The sequence below is a fragment of the Chiloscyllium plagiosum genome, unplaced genomic scaffold (genome assembly GCF_037043375.1).
Source record: "Chiloscyllium plagiosum isolate Xiang-an unplaced genomic scaffold, Cpla_swu_hap1 HiC_scaffold_19, whole genome shotgun sequence".
Classification (NCBI taxonomy): Eukaryota; Metazoa; Chordata; class Chondrichthyes; order Orectolobiformes; family Hemiscylliidae; genus Chiloscyllium; species Chiloscyllium plagiosum.
The window spans coordinates 73,767,862-73,787,272 of NW_028270157.1; the positions used below are offsets into that span (position 1 = coordinate 73,767,862).

At 51.5% G+C, this 19,411-nt stretch overlaps 1 protein-coding gene across 6 annotated transcripts in view; it reads right to left on the reverse strand.

The window, feature by feature from the left end:
- LOC122562959 (F-actin-monooxygenase MICAL3-like) overlaps positions 1-19,411 on the reverse strand; it is a 587,087-nt gene that overhangs the window by 422,131 nt on the left and 145,545 nt on the right. For all 6 annotated transcript variants that reach the window (XM_087997541.1, XM_087997540.1, XM_087997538.1 and 3 more), the window contains exons 5-7: positions 16,699-16,812; positions 3,788-3,889; positions 973-1,128 (exon numbers count right to left, since the gene is read on the reverse strand). In XM_087997541.1, coding sequence (XP_087853667.1) covers positions 973-1,128; positions 3,788-3,889; positions 16,699-16,812 — 372 coding nt within the window. The remainder of the gene's footprint in view (positions 1-972; positions 1,129-3,787; positions 3,890-16,698; positions 16,813-19,411) is intronic.

A 19,411-nucleotide genomic window follows, 5' to 3' on the forward strand; every position in this document is an offset into this window, starting at 1 on the left:
CTACAGGGAGAGGCTGAATAGGTTGGAATTATCTTTCCCTGGAGCTTTGGAGGCTGAGGGGTTCATAATTCATGAGGGGCATGGATAGGGTAAATAGCCAAGGTCTTTTATCCCAGGGGAGAGAAACCCAAAACTAGAGAGCACAGGTTTGGGTGAGAGAAGGAAGATTTAAAAAGGACCTAAGGGGCAATTTGTTCACACAGAGGATGGTACGTGCATGGAATAAGTTGCCAAAGGAAGTGGTGGAGGCTGGTACAATTACAGCATTTAAAAGGCACCTTAATGAGTACACGAAAAGGAAGGGTTTAGAGGGCTATGGGCCAAATGCTGGCAAATGGGACGAGATTAATTTAGGTTTCCGTGCTGTACATCTCTGTGACTTAAAGGATGAAATGATGAAGACAATTTACCCAGACAGGCTGCAGTCCCTCCAGCATTGAAGATTTAGGGGGTGATGGAATTGAGATTCCGAAAATGATTGCTCACGTGTTTGTAGACAGTAACGATTTAGTTTAGGTAGATACCATGGCAAAATAACAAAGCCAGGGCTGCGAAGCGGTAATGTTAGAAGGGAACAGTTGTTAGCACTGCTGCCTCACAGCGCCAGAGACCCGGGTTCAATTCCCGCCTCAGGCGACTGACTGTGTGGAGTTTGCACGTTCTCCCCGTGTCTGCGTGGGTTTCCTCCGGGTGCTCCGGTTTCCTCCCACAGTCCAAAGATGTGCAGGGCCAGGTGAATTGGCCATGCTAAATTGCCTGTAGTGTTAGGTAAGGGGTAAATGTAGGGGTATGGGTGGGTTACGCTTCGGCGGGTCGGTGTGGACTTGTTGGGCCGAAGGGCCTGTTTCCACACTGTAATATAATCTAATCTAATCTAATGTGGAACTGGAAAGCTGCAGCTCTGTCCCCCTCTCCCCGACAAGGTTGTGGTGCCGGGGGGTAATTGGAGCTTTGAGTCAATCCAACACGAACCTGTGGCTTCCCGCAGGTCCTGAAAAAACTTCTGGTTGAAGATGAAGGCAACGCCACTGATCTCCTGGGCCTGGGCCTCCTCCCGTGTGTGCCGGTTTATGAAGTTGGCAGTGATGGCAATCGCCAGTTTCCCCCGGAACTCCTTCCTCCGAAACCCTTGATCAGGAAAATGAGAGTTACTGAGGGGCTGATGGATCTTTTGTAATTGACCCTTATTCAGCAAGAGGTGTCCTGCAGGGGACTGGCCAGCAGCTCTCAGTACCTGAAAATAGGATTCTGGATCAGTGGTGCTGGAAGAGCACAGCAGTTCAGGCAGCATCCGAGGAGCTTCGAAATCAACGTTTCAGACAAAAGCCCTTCATCAGGAATAAAGGCAGAGAGCCTGGAGCGTGGAGAGATAAGCTAGAGGAGGGTGGGGGTGGGGAGAGAGTAGCATAGAGTACAATGGGTCAGTGGGGAAGGAGATGAAGGTGATAGGTCAGGGAGGAGAGGGTGGAGTGGATAGGTGGAAAAGGAGCTGGGCAGGTCGGACAAGTCCGGACAAGTCATGGGGACAGTGCTGAGCTGGAAGTTTGGAACTAGAGTGAGGTGGGGGAAGGAGAAATGAGGAAACTGTTGAAGTCCACATTGATGCCCTGGGGTTGAAGTGTTCCGAGGCGGAAGATGAGGCGTTCTTCCTCCAGGCGTCTGGTGGTGAGGGAGCGGCGGTGGAGGACGCCCAGGACCTCCTGTCCTCGGCAGAGTGGGAGGGGGAGTTGAAATGTTGGGCCACGGGGCTGACATTTTTTACAAACCCACTGACTTCCACAGCTACCTGGATTACACCCTCTCTCTTGCAAAAATGCCATCCCGTATTCCCAATTCCTCCGCCTCCGCCGTATCTGCTCCCAGGAGGAGCGGTTCCACCACAGAACACACCAGATGTCCTCCTTCTTTAGAGACCGCAATTTCCCCTCCCACGTGGTTAAAGATGCCCTCCAACGCATCTCATCCACATCCTGCACCTCCGCCCTCAGACCCCACCCCTCCAACCGTAACAAGGACAGAACGCCCCTGGTGCTCACCTTCCACCCTACCAACCTTCGCATAAACCAAATCATCCGCCGACATTTCCGTTACCTCCAAACAGATCCCACCACCAGGGATATATTTCCCTCCCCACCCCTTTCTGCCTTCCGCAAAGACCGTTCCCTCCGTGACTACCTGGTCAGGTCCACGCCCCCCTACGACCCACCCTCCCATCCTGGGACTTTCCCCTGCCACCGCAGGAACTGTAAATCCTGCGCCCACACCTCCTCCCTCACCTCCATCCAAGGCCCTAAAGGAGCCTTCCACATCCATCAAAGTTTTACTTGCACATCTACCAATATCATTTATTGTATCCGCTGCTCCCAATGTGGTCTCCTCTACATTGGGGAGACTGGGCGCCTCCTAGCAAAGCGTTTTAGGGAACATTTCCGGGACACCCGCACCAATCAACCACACCGCCCCGTGGCCCAACATTTCAACTCCCCCTCCCACTCTGCCGAGGACATGGAGGTCCTGGGCCTCCTTCACCGCCGCTCCCTCACCACCAGGCGCCTGGAGGAAGAACGCCTCATCTTCCGCCTCGGAACACTTCAACCCCAGGGCATCAATGTGGACTTCAACAGCTTCCTCATTTCCCCTTCCCCCACCTCACCCTAGTTCTAAACTTCCAGCTCAGCACTGTCCCCATGACTTGTCCGGACTTGTCCGACCTGCCTAGCTCCTTTTCCACCTATCCACTCCACCCTCTCCTCCCTGACCTATCACCTTCATCCCCTCCCCCACTCACCCATTGTACTCGATGCTACTCTCTCCCCACCCCCACCCTCCTCTAGCTTATCTCTCCACGCTCCAGGCTCACTGCCTTTATTCCTGATGAAGGGCTTTTGCCCGAAACGTCGATTTCGAAGCTCCTTGGATGCTGCCTGAACTGCTGTGCTCTTCCAGCGCCACTGATCCAGAATCTGGTTTCCAGCATCTGCAGTCATTGTTTTTACCTGAAAATAGGAATCTAGTCCATGAAGGATCGGAACAAACAGACTGCAGTAAGAAATGGGAAGATACAGGGTTGGAGCAGGCTCAGAGAGAATCCAATCAAGTCTAGGATAAGTTGATAAAATAAATGTATGAAGCACAGCATTAGGTTGTTGAGTTGGAATTAGAGATAATGCTTTAAACTCAATAGTCATTGGGGGCCGATCACATCAAGGTGAAATTTAGAAAATGAAAGTGGAATGACATGGCAATAATGCAGGCCAGCAACAACCAGGGTGAGACTGACAGGAGAGAGTGAACGAGTGCATGGACAAACCAGGGTGAGACTGACAGGAGAGAGTGAACGAGTGCATGGACAAACCAGGGTGAGACTGACAGGAGAGAGTGAACGAGTGCATGGACAAACCAGGGTGGAGTTGGGAAAAGTGGTAAGAAAGGTAAGAAGGCTTTTATCTGAATACATGCAGCAATCACAACAAGATGGATGAATTGATGGCACAAGTAGAAAGACATACATATGACTTAATAGCCATTACAGATGTACACTTCCAAAGCTGGGAACATTCAGGGATATTTGACATTTTGTAAGGGAAATAACAAAATGTTGTGGGGTTGCTTTGCTCATTAAGGATGAAGCCAGTACAGTCCTGAGAAATGGAATTGGTAGGAGAGATGGACAGGGAGTGACGTATCCAAGTAGAGGGGGCAGAGGTGACAGGTAGAAAGTGCCTTCTCGGTTATAAAGTTCATAACTTCCCCATCACTCCTGATTCCCCCTTTACATTCCGCTTACCTTCCAGAGTGTTCCTTCGGCCATCAGCACCAATCACAGCATCAAACTCAAACTGCGTTACTTTGCTGGTTGGAGGGTTTATCTCTGCTCTCCAGCCGGCATCTGCAATCAGAAATAAGCCCAGGTAACAGAGACTGGCCAGGTAACACCATATCCTGCACAGCAGGCATCTGTAGGGCTGGTGACACGATTGATGCAAGAGGTCTGGTTCAAAATCAAAACTCCTTGGTAAAACAGCTGGACACGGGGATGACAGAACCCCAGAATCTGCTGCCCAGACACTCTCCAACTCTCTAACGTTCATGGTTTTACAAGCTAAAGTTGCACTGTTGTCTGATTGGTATCTTAAGTGTGGACCTCATTAAGAGCTGAGCTTTCTCCCAATCAGATTTAGAGGTCATTGATAATAAATGGGTACATTCGAGTCACTATCAACGTTTGATGTTTTGGGCATCGAAAGGCCAACGCAGAATCGAAAATCAAGGCTCAATCTGAATCAGTCTGTTATAGAAAGTGATACAAGGATCATTGATTGTGTACTGAAGTAGCTCAACACCTTCTGAATTCATTGAGACAACTTAAACAAAAATCTGAAGTATAACAATCAACCATTTCTTGGAAGAATAGTGATTATGAAATTAAAGCCAGGAATAAGAACACATTAAAAAAGTGAAAGTGCTGGAAAAATTCAGCATATTAGGCAAAGAAACAGAGCTATCATTCGAAAAAAATGCGAGCATTTCAGGTCATAACCTTTCATCAGAACGTTTAAGCTCACAGACCTGAAATGTTAACTCAGTTTCTCTCTCCACCAAAGCTACCAAACCAGCTCAGTATTTACTGCATGTTCTAACCTTATTCCACACGGAAGCTATCTGCAGAATTCACTCTCTGTTGTTGTGCTGTAAGTACTGTGTAGAAGAACTTTCAAATGATGTTTCATGAACTATCACATAAAAGAATTGTCAGTAAACACTGGAGCTCAACACTGAAAGGATCCACATGGCTGGGTGGATATTGACTTGACTAAGTGACAAATTCACAAATTCTTCTTGTTCAGATGGGAGTTCAACTGCATTGCGCCCCAGCACTGGTGTTGATTAGATTAGATTAGATTAGATTACAGTGTGGAAACAGGCCCTTCGGCCCAACAAGTCCACACCGACCCGCCGAAGCGCAAACCACCCATACCCCTACATTTACCCCTTACCTAACACTACGGGCAATTTAGTATGGCCAATTCACCTGACCCTGCACATCTTTGGACTGTGGGATGAAACCGGAGCACCCGGAGGAAACCCACGCAGACACAGGGAGAACGTGCAAACTCCACACAGTCAGTCGCCTGAGGCGGGAATTGAACCCGGGTCTCTGGCGCTGCGAGGCAGCAGTGCTAACCACTGTGCCACCGTGCCGCCCACAGCAGCAGACAGGTGTCCAGGACACACTGGCGAGTGTATTCAGAAGCTTTAGCAATGCAGCCAGATCCGCAACCATTTGGATAAATTGGCAGGAGGCCTGGCCAGCCAGGCGCAGCAGCCGCATGCAATGCTGGTTCGATGCACACCCCTGCACTGCATTAGCCCAGACAGTGGGTCCTCAATACAAAGGCAGGGCAGGAGTGAAGCAGGTAGCCTTGGCCCCTCACAAGGAGATCAGATAGTGCCAAGAAGTTTGCGTCTGGTGTAGCAGCCACACTCAGGCCCCTGGACAGTTCCTGGTCTAGGTCTGGGACCTCCACCTCCCATCCAGACCCAAAGGTGTCTGGGATCATCCAACCAATTGGCTGGGACAGCAGGGCTCCAACTATAGAGCAGACTTCCTCCACTCCTTAACTACAGAACTCATGAGCTGTGTGGTACAGAAAGAGAGAGAAAGAAAAAGGAAAGAGGAAACATTGGGGCAACAGCTAACAATGCTCTGCGAATAGATTGTCTCCCGAACAATGTTATGCGGACAGTTCGGTATTTCACAAATCGATGTTTTTCACAGTTCATGCAGTTAAGCCTTGTGTGTGTGGGGACGAGCTTTGTTACACCCTGCAGCAACTCTCGCAGGGAATTAACCAGACGCTGTGACTGGCGGTATACAATGGTGCATTTGTTGCCTGTTGTGAGAGAGATACCAAAGTGACTATAGAGCACTGATTGCCTCTGACACCTCACATCCTCTTCACTCACTCTCTCTCTCTCTCATACACACCTGCTCGCAATCAAACACTGACAGCACGTCTCTCACACACACACTGACAGCACGTCTCTCACACACACTGACAGCACGTCTCTCACACACACACTGACAGCACGTCTCTCACACACACACTGACAGCACGTCTCTCACACACACTGACTGGACGTCTCTCACACACACTGACAGCACGTCTCTCACACACACTAACAGCACGTCTCTCACACACACACTGACAGGACGTCTCTCACACACACACTGACGGCACGTCTCTCACACACACTGACGGCACGTCTCTCACACACACTGACGGCACGTCTCTCACACACACTGACGGCACGTCTCTCACACACACTGACAGCACGTCTCTCACACACACTGACAGCACGTCTCTCACACACACACTGACAGCACGTCTCTCACACACACACTGACGGCACGTCTCTCACACACACTGACGGCACGTCTCTCACACACACTGACGGCACGTCTCTCACACACACTGACGGCACGTCTCTCACACACACACTGACGGCACGTCTCTCACACACACACTGACAGCACGTCTCTCACACACACTGACAGCACGTCTCTCACACACACTGACAGCACGTCTCACACACACGCTGACAGCACGTCTCACACACACGCTGACAGCACGTCTCACACACACGCTGACAGCACGTCTCACACACACGCTGAGAGCACGTCTCTCACACACACTGACGGCACGTCTCTCACACACACTGACGGCACGTCTCTCGCACACACTGACGGCACGTCTCTCGCACACACAGACGGCACGTCTCTCACACACACTGACGGCACGTCTCTCACACACACACACTGAGAGCACGTCTCTCACACACACTGACTGCGCGTCTCACACACACGCTGACTGCGCGTCTCTCACACACGCTGACAGCACGTGTCTCACACACGCTGACAGCGCGTCTCTCACACACGCTGACAGCGCGTCTCTCACACACGCTGACAGCACGTCTCTCACACACACTGACAGCACGTCTCTCACACACACTGACAGCACGTCTCTCACACACACAGACAGCACGTCTCTCACACACACAGACAGCACGTCTCTCACACACACTGACAGCACGTCTCTCACACTGACAGCACGTCTCTCACACACACTGACAGCACGTCTCTCACACACACTGACAGCACGTCTCTCTCACACACTGACAGCACGTCTCTCACACACACTGACAGCACGTCTCTCACACACACTGACAGCACGTCTCTCACACACACTGACAGCACGTCTCTCACACACACTGACAGCACGTCTCTCACACACACTGACAGCACGTCTCTCTCACACACTGACAGCACGTGTCTCACACACACTGACAGCACGTGTCTCACACACACACTGACAGCACGTCTCTCACACACACTGACAGCACGTCTCACACACACGCTGATAGCACGTCTCACACACACGCTGACAGCACGTCTCTCACACACGCTGACAGCGCGTCTCTCACACACACTGACAGCACGTCTCTCACACACACTGACAGCACGTCTCTCACACACACTGACAGCACGTCTCTCACACACACAGACAGCACGTCTCTCACACACACACTGACAGCACGTCTCTCACACACACTGACAGGACGTCTCTCACACACACAGACAGCACGTCTCTCACACACACTGACAGCACGTCTCTCACACACACTGACAGCACGTCTCTCACACTGACAGCACATCTCTCACACACACTGACAGCACGTCTCTCACACACACTGACAGCACGTCTCTCTCACACACTGACAGCACGTCTCTCTCACACACTGACAGCACGTCTCTCACACACACTGACAGCACGTCTCTCACACACACTGACAGCACGTCTCTCTCACACACTGACAGCACGTCTCTCTCACACACTGACAGCACGTCTCTCACACACACTGACGGCACGTCTCTCACACACACTGACAGCACGTGTCTCACACACACTGACAGCACGTGTCTCACACGCTGACAGCATGTCTCACACACACGCTGACAGCACGTCTCTCACACACACTGACAGCACGTCTCACACACACGCTGATAGCACGTCTCACACACACGCTGACAGCACGTCTCACACACACGCTGACAGCACGTCTCACACACACGCTGACAGCACGTCTCTCACACACACTGACAGCACGTCTCTCACACACACTGACAGCACGTCTCTCACACACACAGACAGCACGTCTCTCACACACACTGACAGCACGTCTCTCACACACACTGACAGCACGTCTCTCACACTGACAGCACGTCTCTCACACTGACAGCACGTCTCTCACACACACTGACAGCACGTCTCTCACACACACTGACAACACATCTCTCTCACTTACACTGACAATACGTCTCTCACACACACTGACAGCACGTCTCTCACACACACTGACAGGATGTGTCTCACACACACTGACAGCACGTCTCTCACACACACTGACAGCACGTCTCTCACACACACACTGACAACACATCTCTCTCACACATACACAGACAACACGTCTCTCTCACATACACTGACACCACGTCTCTCACACACACTGACAGGACGTCTATCACACACACTGACAGGACGTCTCTCACACACACTGACAGGACGTCTCTCTCACACACAGACAGGACGTCTCTCACACACAGACAAGACGTCTCTCTCACACACTGACAGGACGTCTCTCTCACACACTGACAGGACGTCTCTCTCACACACTGACAGGACGTCTCTCTCACACACTGACAGGACGTCTCTCTCACACACTGACAGGACGTCTCTCTCACACACTGACAGGACGTCTCTCTCACACACTGACAGGACGTCTCTCTCACACACTGACAGGACGTCTCTCTCACACACTGACAGGACGTCTCTCTCACACACTGACAGGACGTCTCTCTCACACACTGACAGGACGTCTCTCTCACACACTGACAGGACGTCTCTCTCACACACTGACAGGACGTCTCTCTCACACACTGACAGGACGTCTCTCTCACACACTGACAGGACGTCTCTCTCACACACTGACAGGACGTCTCTCTCACACACTGACAGGACGTCTCTCTCACACACTGACAGGACGTCTCTCTCACACACTGACAGGACGTCTCTCTCACACACTGACAGGACGTCTCTCTCACACACTGACAGGACGTCTCTCTCACACACTGACAGGACGTCTCTCTCACACACTGACAGGACGTCTCTCTCACACACTGACAGGACGTCTCTCTCACACACTGACAGGACGTCTCTCTCACACACTGACAGGACGTCTCTCTCACACACTGACAGGACGTCTCTCTCACACACTGACAGGACGTCTCTCTCACACACTGACAGGACGTCTCTCTCACACACTGACAGGACGTCTCTCTCACACACTGACAGGACGTCTCTCTCACACACTGACAGGACGTCTCTCTCACACACTGACAGGACGTCTCTCTCACACACTGACAGGACGTCTCTCTCACACACTGACAGGACGTCTCTCTCACACACTGACAGGACGTCTCTCTCACACACTGACAGGACGTCTCTCTCACACACTGACAGGACGTCTCTCTCACACACTGACAGCACGTCTCTCACACACACACACACTGACAGCACGTCTCTCACACACTGACAGGACGTCTCTCTCACACACACTGACAGCACGTCTCTCACACACACTGACAGCACGTCTCTCACACACTCACTGATGGCACGTCTCTCACACACACACTGACAGCACGTCTCTCTCACACACTGACAGGACGTCTCTCTCACACACTGATAGGACGTCTCTCTCACACACTGACAGCACGTCTCTCTCACACACTGACAGCACGTCTCTCTCACACACTGACAGGACGTCTCTCTCACACACTGACAGGACGTCTCTCTCACACGCTGACAGCACGTCTCTCTCACACGCTGACAGCACGTCTCTCTCACACGCTGACAGCACGTCTCTCGCACACACTGACATCACGTCTCTCTCACACACACTGACGGCACGTCTCTCTCACATACACTGACAGCACGTCTCTCACACACACACACTGACAGCACGTCTCTTACACACGCTGACAGCACATCTCTCACACACACTGACAGCACGTCTCTAACACGCACACACCAAAAGCACGTCTCTCACACACGCTGACAGCACGTCTCTCGCACACACTGACGGCACGTCTCTCGCACACACACACACTGACAGCACGTCTCTCACACACACTGACAGCACGTCTCTCTCACACACTGACAGCACGTCTCTCACACACACAGACAGCACGTCTCTCACACACACAGACAGCACGTCTCTCTCACACACTGACAGCACGTCTCTCACACACACTGACAGCACGTCTCTCTCACACACTGACTGCACGTCTCTCACACACACTGACAGCACGTCTCTCACACACACTGACAGCACGTCTCTCACACACACTGACAGCACGTCTCTCACACACACTGACAGTACGTCTCTCACACACACTGACAGCACGTCTCTCACACACACACACACTGACAGCACGTCTCTCACACACACTGACAGCACGTCTCTCACACACACTGACAGCACGTCTCTCACACACACTGACAGCACGTCTCTCACACACACACACACTGACAGCACGTCTCTCACACACACTGACAGCACGTCTCTCACACACTGACAGTACGTCTCTCACACACACTGACAGCACGTCTCTCACACACACTGACAGCACGTCTCTCACACACACTGACAGTACGTCTCTCACACACACTGACAGCACGTCTCTCACACACACACACACTGACAGCACGTCTCTCACACACACTGACAGCACGTCTCTCACACACACTGACAGCACGTCTCTCACACACACACACTGACAGCACGTCTCTCACACACACTGACAGCACGTCTCTCACACGCACACACACTGACAGCACGTCTCTCACACACACACACTGACAGCACGTCTCTCACACACACTGACAGGACGTCTCTCACACACACTGACGGCACGTCTCTCTCTCACGCACACACACACTGACAGCACGTCTCTCACACACACTGACAGCACGTCTCTCTCACACACACACACTGACAGCACGTCTCTCTCACACACACACACTGACAGCACGTCTCTCACACACACTGACAGCACGTCTCTCTCACACACACACACTGACAGCACGTCTCTCTCACACACACACACTGACAGCACGTCTCTCACACACACTGACAGCACGTCTCTCACACACACTGACAGCACGTCTCTCACACACACTGACAGCACGTCTCTCACACACACTGACAGCACGTCTCTCACACACACACTGACAGCACGTCTCTCACACACACACTGACAGCACGTCTCTCACACACACACAGACAGCACGTCTCTCACACACACACAGACAGCACGTCTCTCACACACACACACTGACAGCACGTCTCTCACACACACACACTGACAGCACGTCTCTCACACACACACACTGACAGCACGTCTCTCACACACACACACAGACAGCACGTCTCTTACACACGCTGACAGCACATCTCTCACACACACTGACAGCACGTCTCTAACACGCACACACCAAAAGCACGTCTCTCACACACGCTGACAGCACGTCTCTCGCACACACTGACGGCACGTCTCTCGCACACACACACACTGACAGCACGTCTCTCACACACACTGACAGCACGACTCTCTCACACACTGACAGCACGTCTCTCACACACACAGACAGCACGTCTCTCACACACACAGACAGCACGTCTCTCTCACACACTGACAGCACGTCTCTCACACACACTGACAGCACGTCTCTCTCACACACTGACTGCACGTCTCTCACACACACTGACAGCACGTCTCTCACACACACTGACAGTACGTCTCTCACACACACTGACAGCACGTCTCTCACACACACACACACTGACAGCACGTCTCTCACACACACTGACAGCACGTCTCTCACACACACTGACAGCACGTCTCTCACACACACTGACAGCACGTCTCTCACACACACTGACAGCACGTCTCTCACACACACTGACAGTACGTCTCTCACACACACTGACAGCACGTCTCTCACACACACACACACTGACAGCACGTCTCTCACACACACTGACAGCACGTCTCTCACACACACTGACAGCACGTCTCTCACACACACTGACAGCACGTCTCTCACACACACTGACAGCACGTCTCTCACACACACACACTGACAGCACGTCTCTCACACACACTGACAGCACGTCTCTCACACGCACACACACTGACAGCACGTCTCTCACACACACACACACAGACAGCACGTCTCTCACACACACACACACTGACAGCACGTCTCTCACACACACTGACAGGACGTCTCTCACACACACTGACGGCACGTCTCTCTCTCACGCACACACACACTGACAGCACGTCTCTCACACACACTGACAGCACGTCTCTCTCACACACACACACTGACAGCACGTCTCTCTCACACACACACACTGACAGCACGTCTCTCACACACACTGACAGCACGTCTCTCTCACACACACACACTGACAGCACGTCTCTCTCACACACACACACTGACAGCACGTCTCTCACACACACTGACAGCACGTCTCTCACACACACTGACAGCACGTCTCTCACACACACACTGACAGCACGTCTCTCACACACACACTGACAGCACGTCTCTCACACACACACAGACAGCACGTCTCTCACACACACACAGACAGCACGTCTCTCTCACACACACAGACAGCACGTCTCTCACACACACACAGACAGCACGTCTCTCACACACACACACTGACAGCACGTCTCTCACACACACACACTGACAGCACGTCTCTCACACACACACACTGACAGCACGTCTCTCACACACACACACAGACAGCACGTCTCTCACACACACACACACACACAGACAGCACGTCTCTCACACACACACACACACTGACAGCACGTCTCTCACACACACACACACACACTGACAGCACGTCTCTCACACACACACACTGACAGCACGTCTCTCACACACACACACTGACAGCACGTCTCTCACACACACACACTGACAGCACGTCTCTCACACACACACACTGACAGCACGTTTCTCACACACACTGACAGCACGTCTCTCTCACACACTGACAGGACGTCTCTCTCACACACTGACAGGACGTCTCTCTCACACACTGACAGGACGTCTCTCTCACACACTGACAGCACGTCTCTCTCACACACTGACAGCACGTCTCTCTCACACACTGACAGCACGTCTCTCTCACACACTGACAGCACGTCTCTCTCACACACTGACAGGACGTCTCTCTCACACACTGACAGGACGTCTCTCTCACACGCTGACAGCACGTCTCTCTCACACGCTGACAGCACGTCTCTCTCACACACTGACATCACGTCTCTCTCACACACTGATGGCACGTCTCTCACACATACACTGATGGCACGTCTCTCACACACACACACTGACAGCACGTCTCTTACACACGCTGACAGCACGTCTCTCACACACACTGACAGCACGTCTCTAACACGCACACACCAAAAGCACGTCTCTCACACACGCTGACAGCACGTCTCTCGCACACACTGACGGCACGTCTCTCGCACACACTGATGGCACGTCTCTCGCACACACACACACTGACAGCACGTCTCTCACACACACTGACAGCACTTCTCTCTCACACACTGACAGCACGTCTCTCTCACACACTGACAGCACGTCTCTCACACACACTGACAGCACGTCTCTCGCACACACTGATGGCACGTCTCTCGCACACACACACACTGACAGCACGTCTCTCACACACACTGACAGCACTTCTCTCTCACACACTGACAGCACGTCTCTCTCACACACTGACAGCACGTCTCTCACACACACTGACAGCACGTCTCTCTCACACACTGACTGCACGTCTCTCACACACACTGACTGCACGTCTCTCACACACACTGACAGTACGTCTCTCACACACACTGACAGCACGTCTCTCACACACACACACACTGACAGCACGTCTCTCACACACACTGACAGCACGTCTCTCACACACACACACACTGACAGCACGTCTCTCACACACACACACTGACAGCACGTCTCTCACACACACTGACAGCACGTCTCTCACACGCACACACACTGACAGCACGTCTCTCACACGCACACACACTGACAGCACGTCTCTCACACACATACACACTGACAGCACGTCTCTCACACACACTGACAGGACGTCTCTCACACACACACTGACGGCACGTCTCTCTCTCACACACACACACACTGACAGCACGTCTCTCACACACACTGACAGCACGTCTCTCTCACACACACACACTGACAGCACGTCTCTCACACACACTGACAGCACGTCTCTCACACACACTGACAGCACGTCTCTCACACACACTGACAGCACGTCTCTCACACACACTGACAGCACGTCTCTCACACACACACTGACAGCACGTCTCTCACACACACACTGACAGCACGTCTCTCACACACACTCTGACAGCACGTCTCTCACACACACACTGACAGCACGTCTCTCACACACACTCTGACAGCACGTCTCTCACACACACACAGACAGCACGTCTCTCACACACACACAGACAGCACGTCTCTCACACACACACAGACAGCACGTCTCTCACACACACACACTGACAGCACGTCTCTCACACACACACACTGACAGCACGTCTCTCACACACACACACTGACAGCACGTCTCTCACACACACACACTGACAGCACGTCTCTCACACACACTGACAGCACGTCTCTCACACACACTGACAGCACGTCTCACACACACACTGACAGGACGTCTCTCACAGACACTGACAGCACGTCTCTCACACACACTGACAGCACGTCTCTCACACACACTGACAGCACGTCTCTCACACACACTGACAGCACGTCTCTCACACACACTGACAGCACGTCTCTCACACACACTGACAGGACGTCTCTCACACACACTGACAGGACGTCTCTCACACACACTGACAGGACGTCTCTCACACACACTGACAGGACGTCTCACACACACACTGACAGGACGTCTCACACACACACTGACAGGACGTCTCACACACACACTGACAGGACGTCTCACACACACACTGACAGGACGTCTCACACATACACTGACAGGACGTCTCACACACACACTGACAGGACGTCTCACACACACACTGACAGGACGTCTCACACACACACTGACAGGACGTCTCACACACACACTGACAGGACGTCTCACACACACACTGACAGGACGTCTCTCACACACACTGACAGCACGTCTCTCACACACACTGACAGCACGTCTCTCACACACACTGACAGGACGTCTCACACACACACTGACAGAACGTCTCACACACACTGACAGCACGTCTCTCACACACACTGACAGCACGTCTCTCACACACACTGATAGCACATTTGTCATACACACCCCAACACCAATGTGCACACACACTCAGACAGAAAACAATAATTGGCATACACAGACTTACAACACCTCACACAGATGCAGACAGTCCCTCACATGCACCAAAGTGCAATGTGACATACACACACGCCACCCTGCGCCCCCTGACTGTATCTCACAGACATTCACATCAACAGCACATCACACAGATTGACAGCACCTGACACATGTATACTGATATAAAGAGTACCTTACACGGTGGCACAGTGGTTAGCACTGCTGCCTCACAGCGCCAGAGACCCGGGTTCAACTCCCGCCTCAGGCTTCTGACTGTGTGGAGTTTGCACGTTCTCCCCGTGTCTGCGTGGGTTTCCTCCGGGTGCTCCGGTTTCCTCTCACAGTGCAGGTTAGGTGAATTGGCCATGCTAAATTGCCCGTAGTGTTAAGTGAAGGGGTAAATGTAGGGGAATGGGTCTGGGTGGGTTGCTCTTCAGACAGTCAGTGTGGACTTGTTGGGCTGAAGGGCCTGTTTCCACACTGTAAGTAATCTCATGTAATCTCACACACCAAGCACCAACAGCACCTTGCATTGACATAGAGACCACTTTTTACACACACCTGTGAACAGCAACTCTCTCTATCACACAAACACACTTATCTCAACTGCATCTGACACACAGAGAGCAGCTCACACACAGACAGTAGCTCACACACATGAACAACCGCACCTCACACACCCACACCAAAATGCCTTATACACAAATACAAACACAGATGCACACTGACAGTATGTCACACACATGCACAACTCCTCACATACATTGACAGCTCCTCATCCAGACACTGACACTACCTCAAACAAACACAACAGCACCTTACTTGCACATAATCATAACACGCCAACAGCACCTTTCACACAACAGCTTCTTGCGCGCGCATACCCTCCCCCACCTCAGATGTACATACGCACTGACACCTCTCATACACACAGCAACAGTCCCTCATACACACACACACCCCAATAGCATCTTACACACCAATGGATGGCACCATATACACTCTCACATATCCCCAGAACCTCTGCCCCGCCCTTCCCACATTCCACCTCACTACATCCAGGAGCAGTAGTTTGCACCCAGTGCCTCTATTAAATTCACTTACTTGGATTTTTCTGGCCTCTGGGAGGGAGCAGACCACGGAACTCCACATTCAGATGGATCTCAATGCCCAAGATCAAGGCAATCTTCAGCAGGACAAGCTGCAGCTGTCGGATACCTGTCAGTGCAGAACCAGTTGTGAATAGACAGCACTCAACATGTTCAGACAGACGTCCCTGCTCCTACCCATACTCTCAGACCCGGTGATTAAGCCGATTGCTCCCTGGACACTGTGCTGACTGATTTACTGCTGCTCTTCACCAGACATTCAACAACAGGAGGCATCACAGTGAGCTACAGGGCTGTCCGCTCAGGTCAGAAAGCTCGAGCACCAGGCTGTATGTTGAACACCCTCATAAGGAAATCAACCTCTGGGACATATACACAGAAACCCAACTAAACAGGTTATCCGGAAAATATGTTTCAATGCAATGATATGGAGTAACGGAGGTGTGGATATAATGAAACTGTCCCTGCACTTCAAAATTCCAAGGGGACATTGCAATATGTTACTTCCCAGCTCAGTTCTGAGATTTCAGCAGAACGACGAGGATCAGGGGAGACAGGATAGCCAATACAGGACAAGAGGAGGTCCAATAGGTAGGTGAGGGATACAGGGGAAATGTGGATATGGGAGTGATGGGGATTGGGGGGGAAGAAATGGGGAAGACGGAGATATACAAGGAGAGATGGGATAGAAAGGGAGAGATGGGAAAAACAGGGATACAGAGGCAGAGATGGGGAAGATCGCAAGAACTAGGCCAGTCAGCCTATTGAGTCTGCTCAGCCATTCATCAGTGATATGTTTCTCAGTCCTATTCCCCGCCTTCTTCCAGTGAGACTCGATCCCCTTACCAAATAAAACCCTACCTGCCTCTGTCTTAGCGACACTCAATGACATGACCTCCATGGCCCTTTGTGGCAACAAGTTCCACAGATTTACCATCTTCTGGCTAAAGAAATTCCTCCTCATCTCAGTTCTAAAAGGTTGTCCTAGATGTTCCCTGGGATCCTAGTTCTTCCTATTCATGGAAATATTTTCCCCACATCCAGTCTATCCAGGCTTTTCAGTATTCTTTAAATTTCATTCAGCAAACTCCACCAAGTACAAACCAGAGACTTCAACTGCTCCTCATGTAAAAAGTCCCTTATTCGTGGGATTATTCTTGTGAATCTCCTGTGGACTCTCTCCTAGGTCAGCACATCCATCCTTAGATATAGGGCCCAAAACTGCTCACAATATTCCCAGTGCAGCCTGACCAGAGCCTTATGCAACCTCAGCAGTACATCTCTGATCTTGTATTATAGCCTTCTTCAAATTAATGTTCACATTGCATTTTCCCCCGTAACTGCCAAATAATTCTGCATGTTGACCTTAAGAGAATCTTGAACTAAGACTTCCAAGAACCTTTGTGCTTCAGATTTCCAAAGCCTTTCCCTATTTAGGGAATAGTCCGTACCTCCATTCTTCCTGAAAGTGCATAACCTCACATTTCCTCACACTGTATTCCATCTCCCAGTTCTTTGCCCACTCTGCTAGTCTATCCAGTTCCTTCTATCCACTTCCTCAATACTACCTAAACCTCCACCTAACTTCGAGTCATCAGCAAACAGTAACAATGCCCTCAGTTTCTTTTTTCTGATCATCAACGTATAATGTAAATGTTTGTCATTCCAACACTGACCCCTGCGGAACTCAACTAGTCACTACCTGCCATCCTGACAAGGAACTCTTTATCCCTACGTTCTGCCTTCGGCCAGTCAGCCAATCCTCTATCCATGCCAGTTTCTTGTCCCTAACACTATGGGTCTTATCTTATTTAGCCGCCTCCTGTACACACCTCATTAAACACCTTCGGGAAATCCAGATCGATCACATCCACTGGCTCCTCTGTCTGACTTGCTTGTTACCTTCTCAAAGAATTCTAACAAATCTGTCAGACCTCCCCTACTTTACCATGCACTTCCAAGTACTCTGCTATCTCATCCTTAACAATGGACTCGAAAACCTTTCCAATGACCAAGGTCAGGCTAACTGGCTTATAGTTTCCTGAGAGAAAGTGAGGACTGCAGATGCTGGAGATCAGAGCTGAAAATGTGTTACTGGAAAAGCGCAGCAGGTCAGGCAGCATCCAGGGAACAGAAGAATCGACGTTTCGGCATAAGCCCTTCTTCAGGAATGAGGAAAGTGTGTCCAGCAGCCTAAGATAAAAGGTAGGGAGGAGGGACTTGGGGGAGGGGCTTTGGAAATGCAATAGGTGGAGGGAAGTCAAGGTGAGGGTGATCGGCCGGAGTGGGGGTGGGGGCGGAGAGGTCAGGAAGAAGATTGCAGGTTAGGAAGGCGGTGCTGAGTTCGAGGGATTTGACTGAGACAAGGTGGGGGGAGGGAAAATGAGGAAATTGGAGAAGTCTGAGTTCAATCTGAGTTATAGTTTCCTGTCCTTGCCTCCTTCCCTTCTTAAACAGATTGTTACATTTGCATTTTCCCGTCACCTGGGACACTCCCTGATTCCAGTGATTCCTGAAAGATCACCCCCGCTATCTCCTTCAGAGATCTGGGGTGTAGTCCATCTGGTCCAGGTGATCTATCCACCTTCAGACCTTTCCGCTCCCCCAGTACCTTCTTCATAGTGATGGCCATTACACTCAGCTCAGCCCTCTGACTCTCTCAGAGTTCTAGTACATTGCTAGCATCTTCCAGTGAAAACTGATGCAAA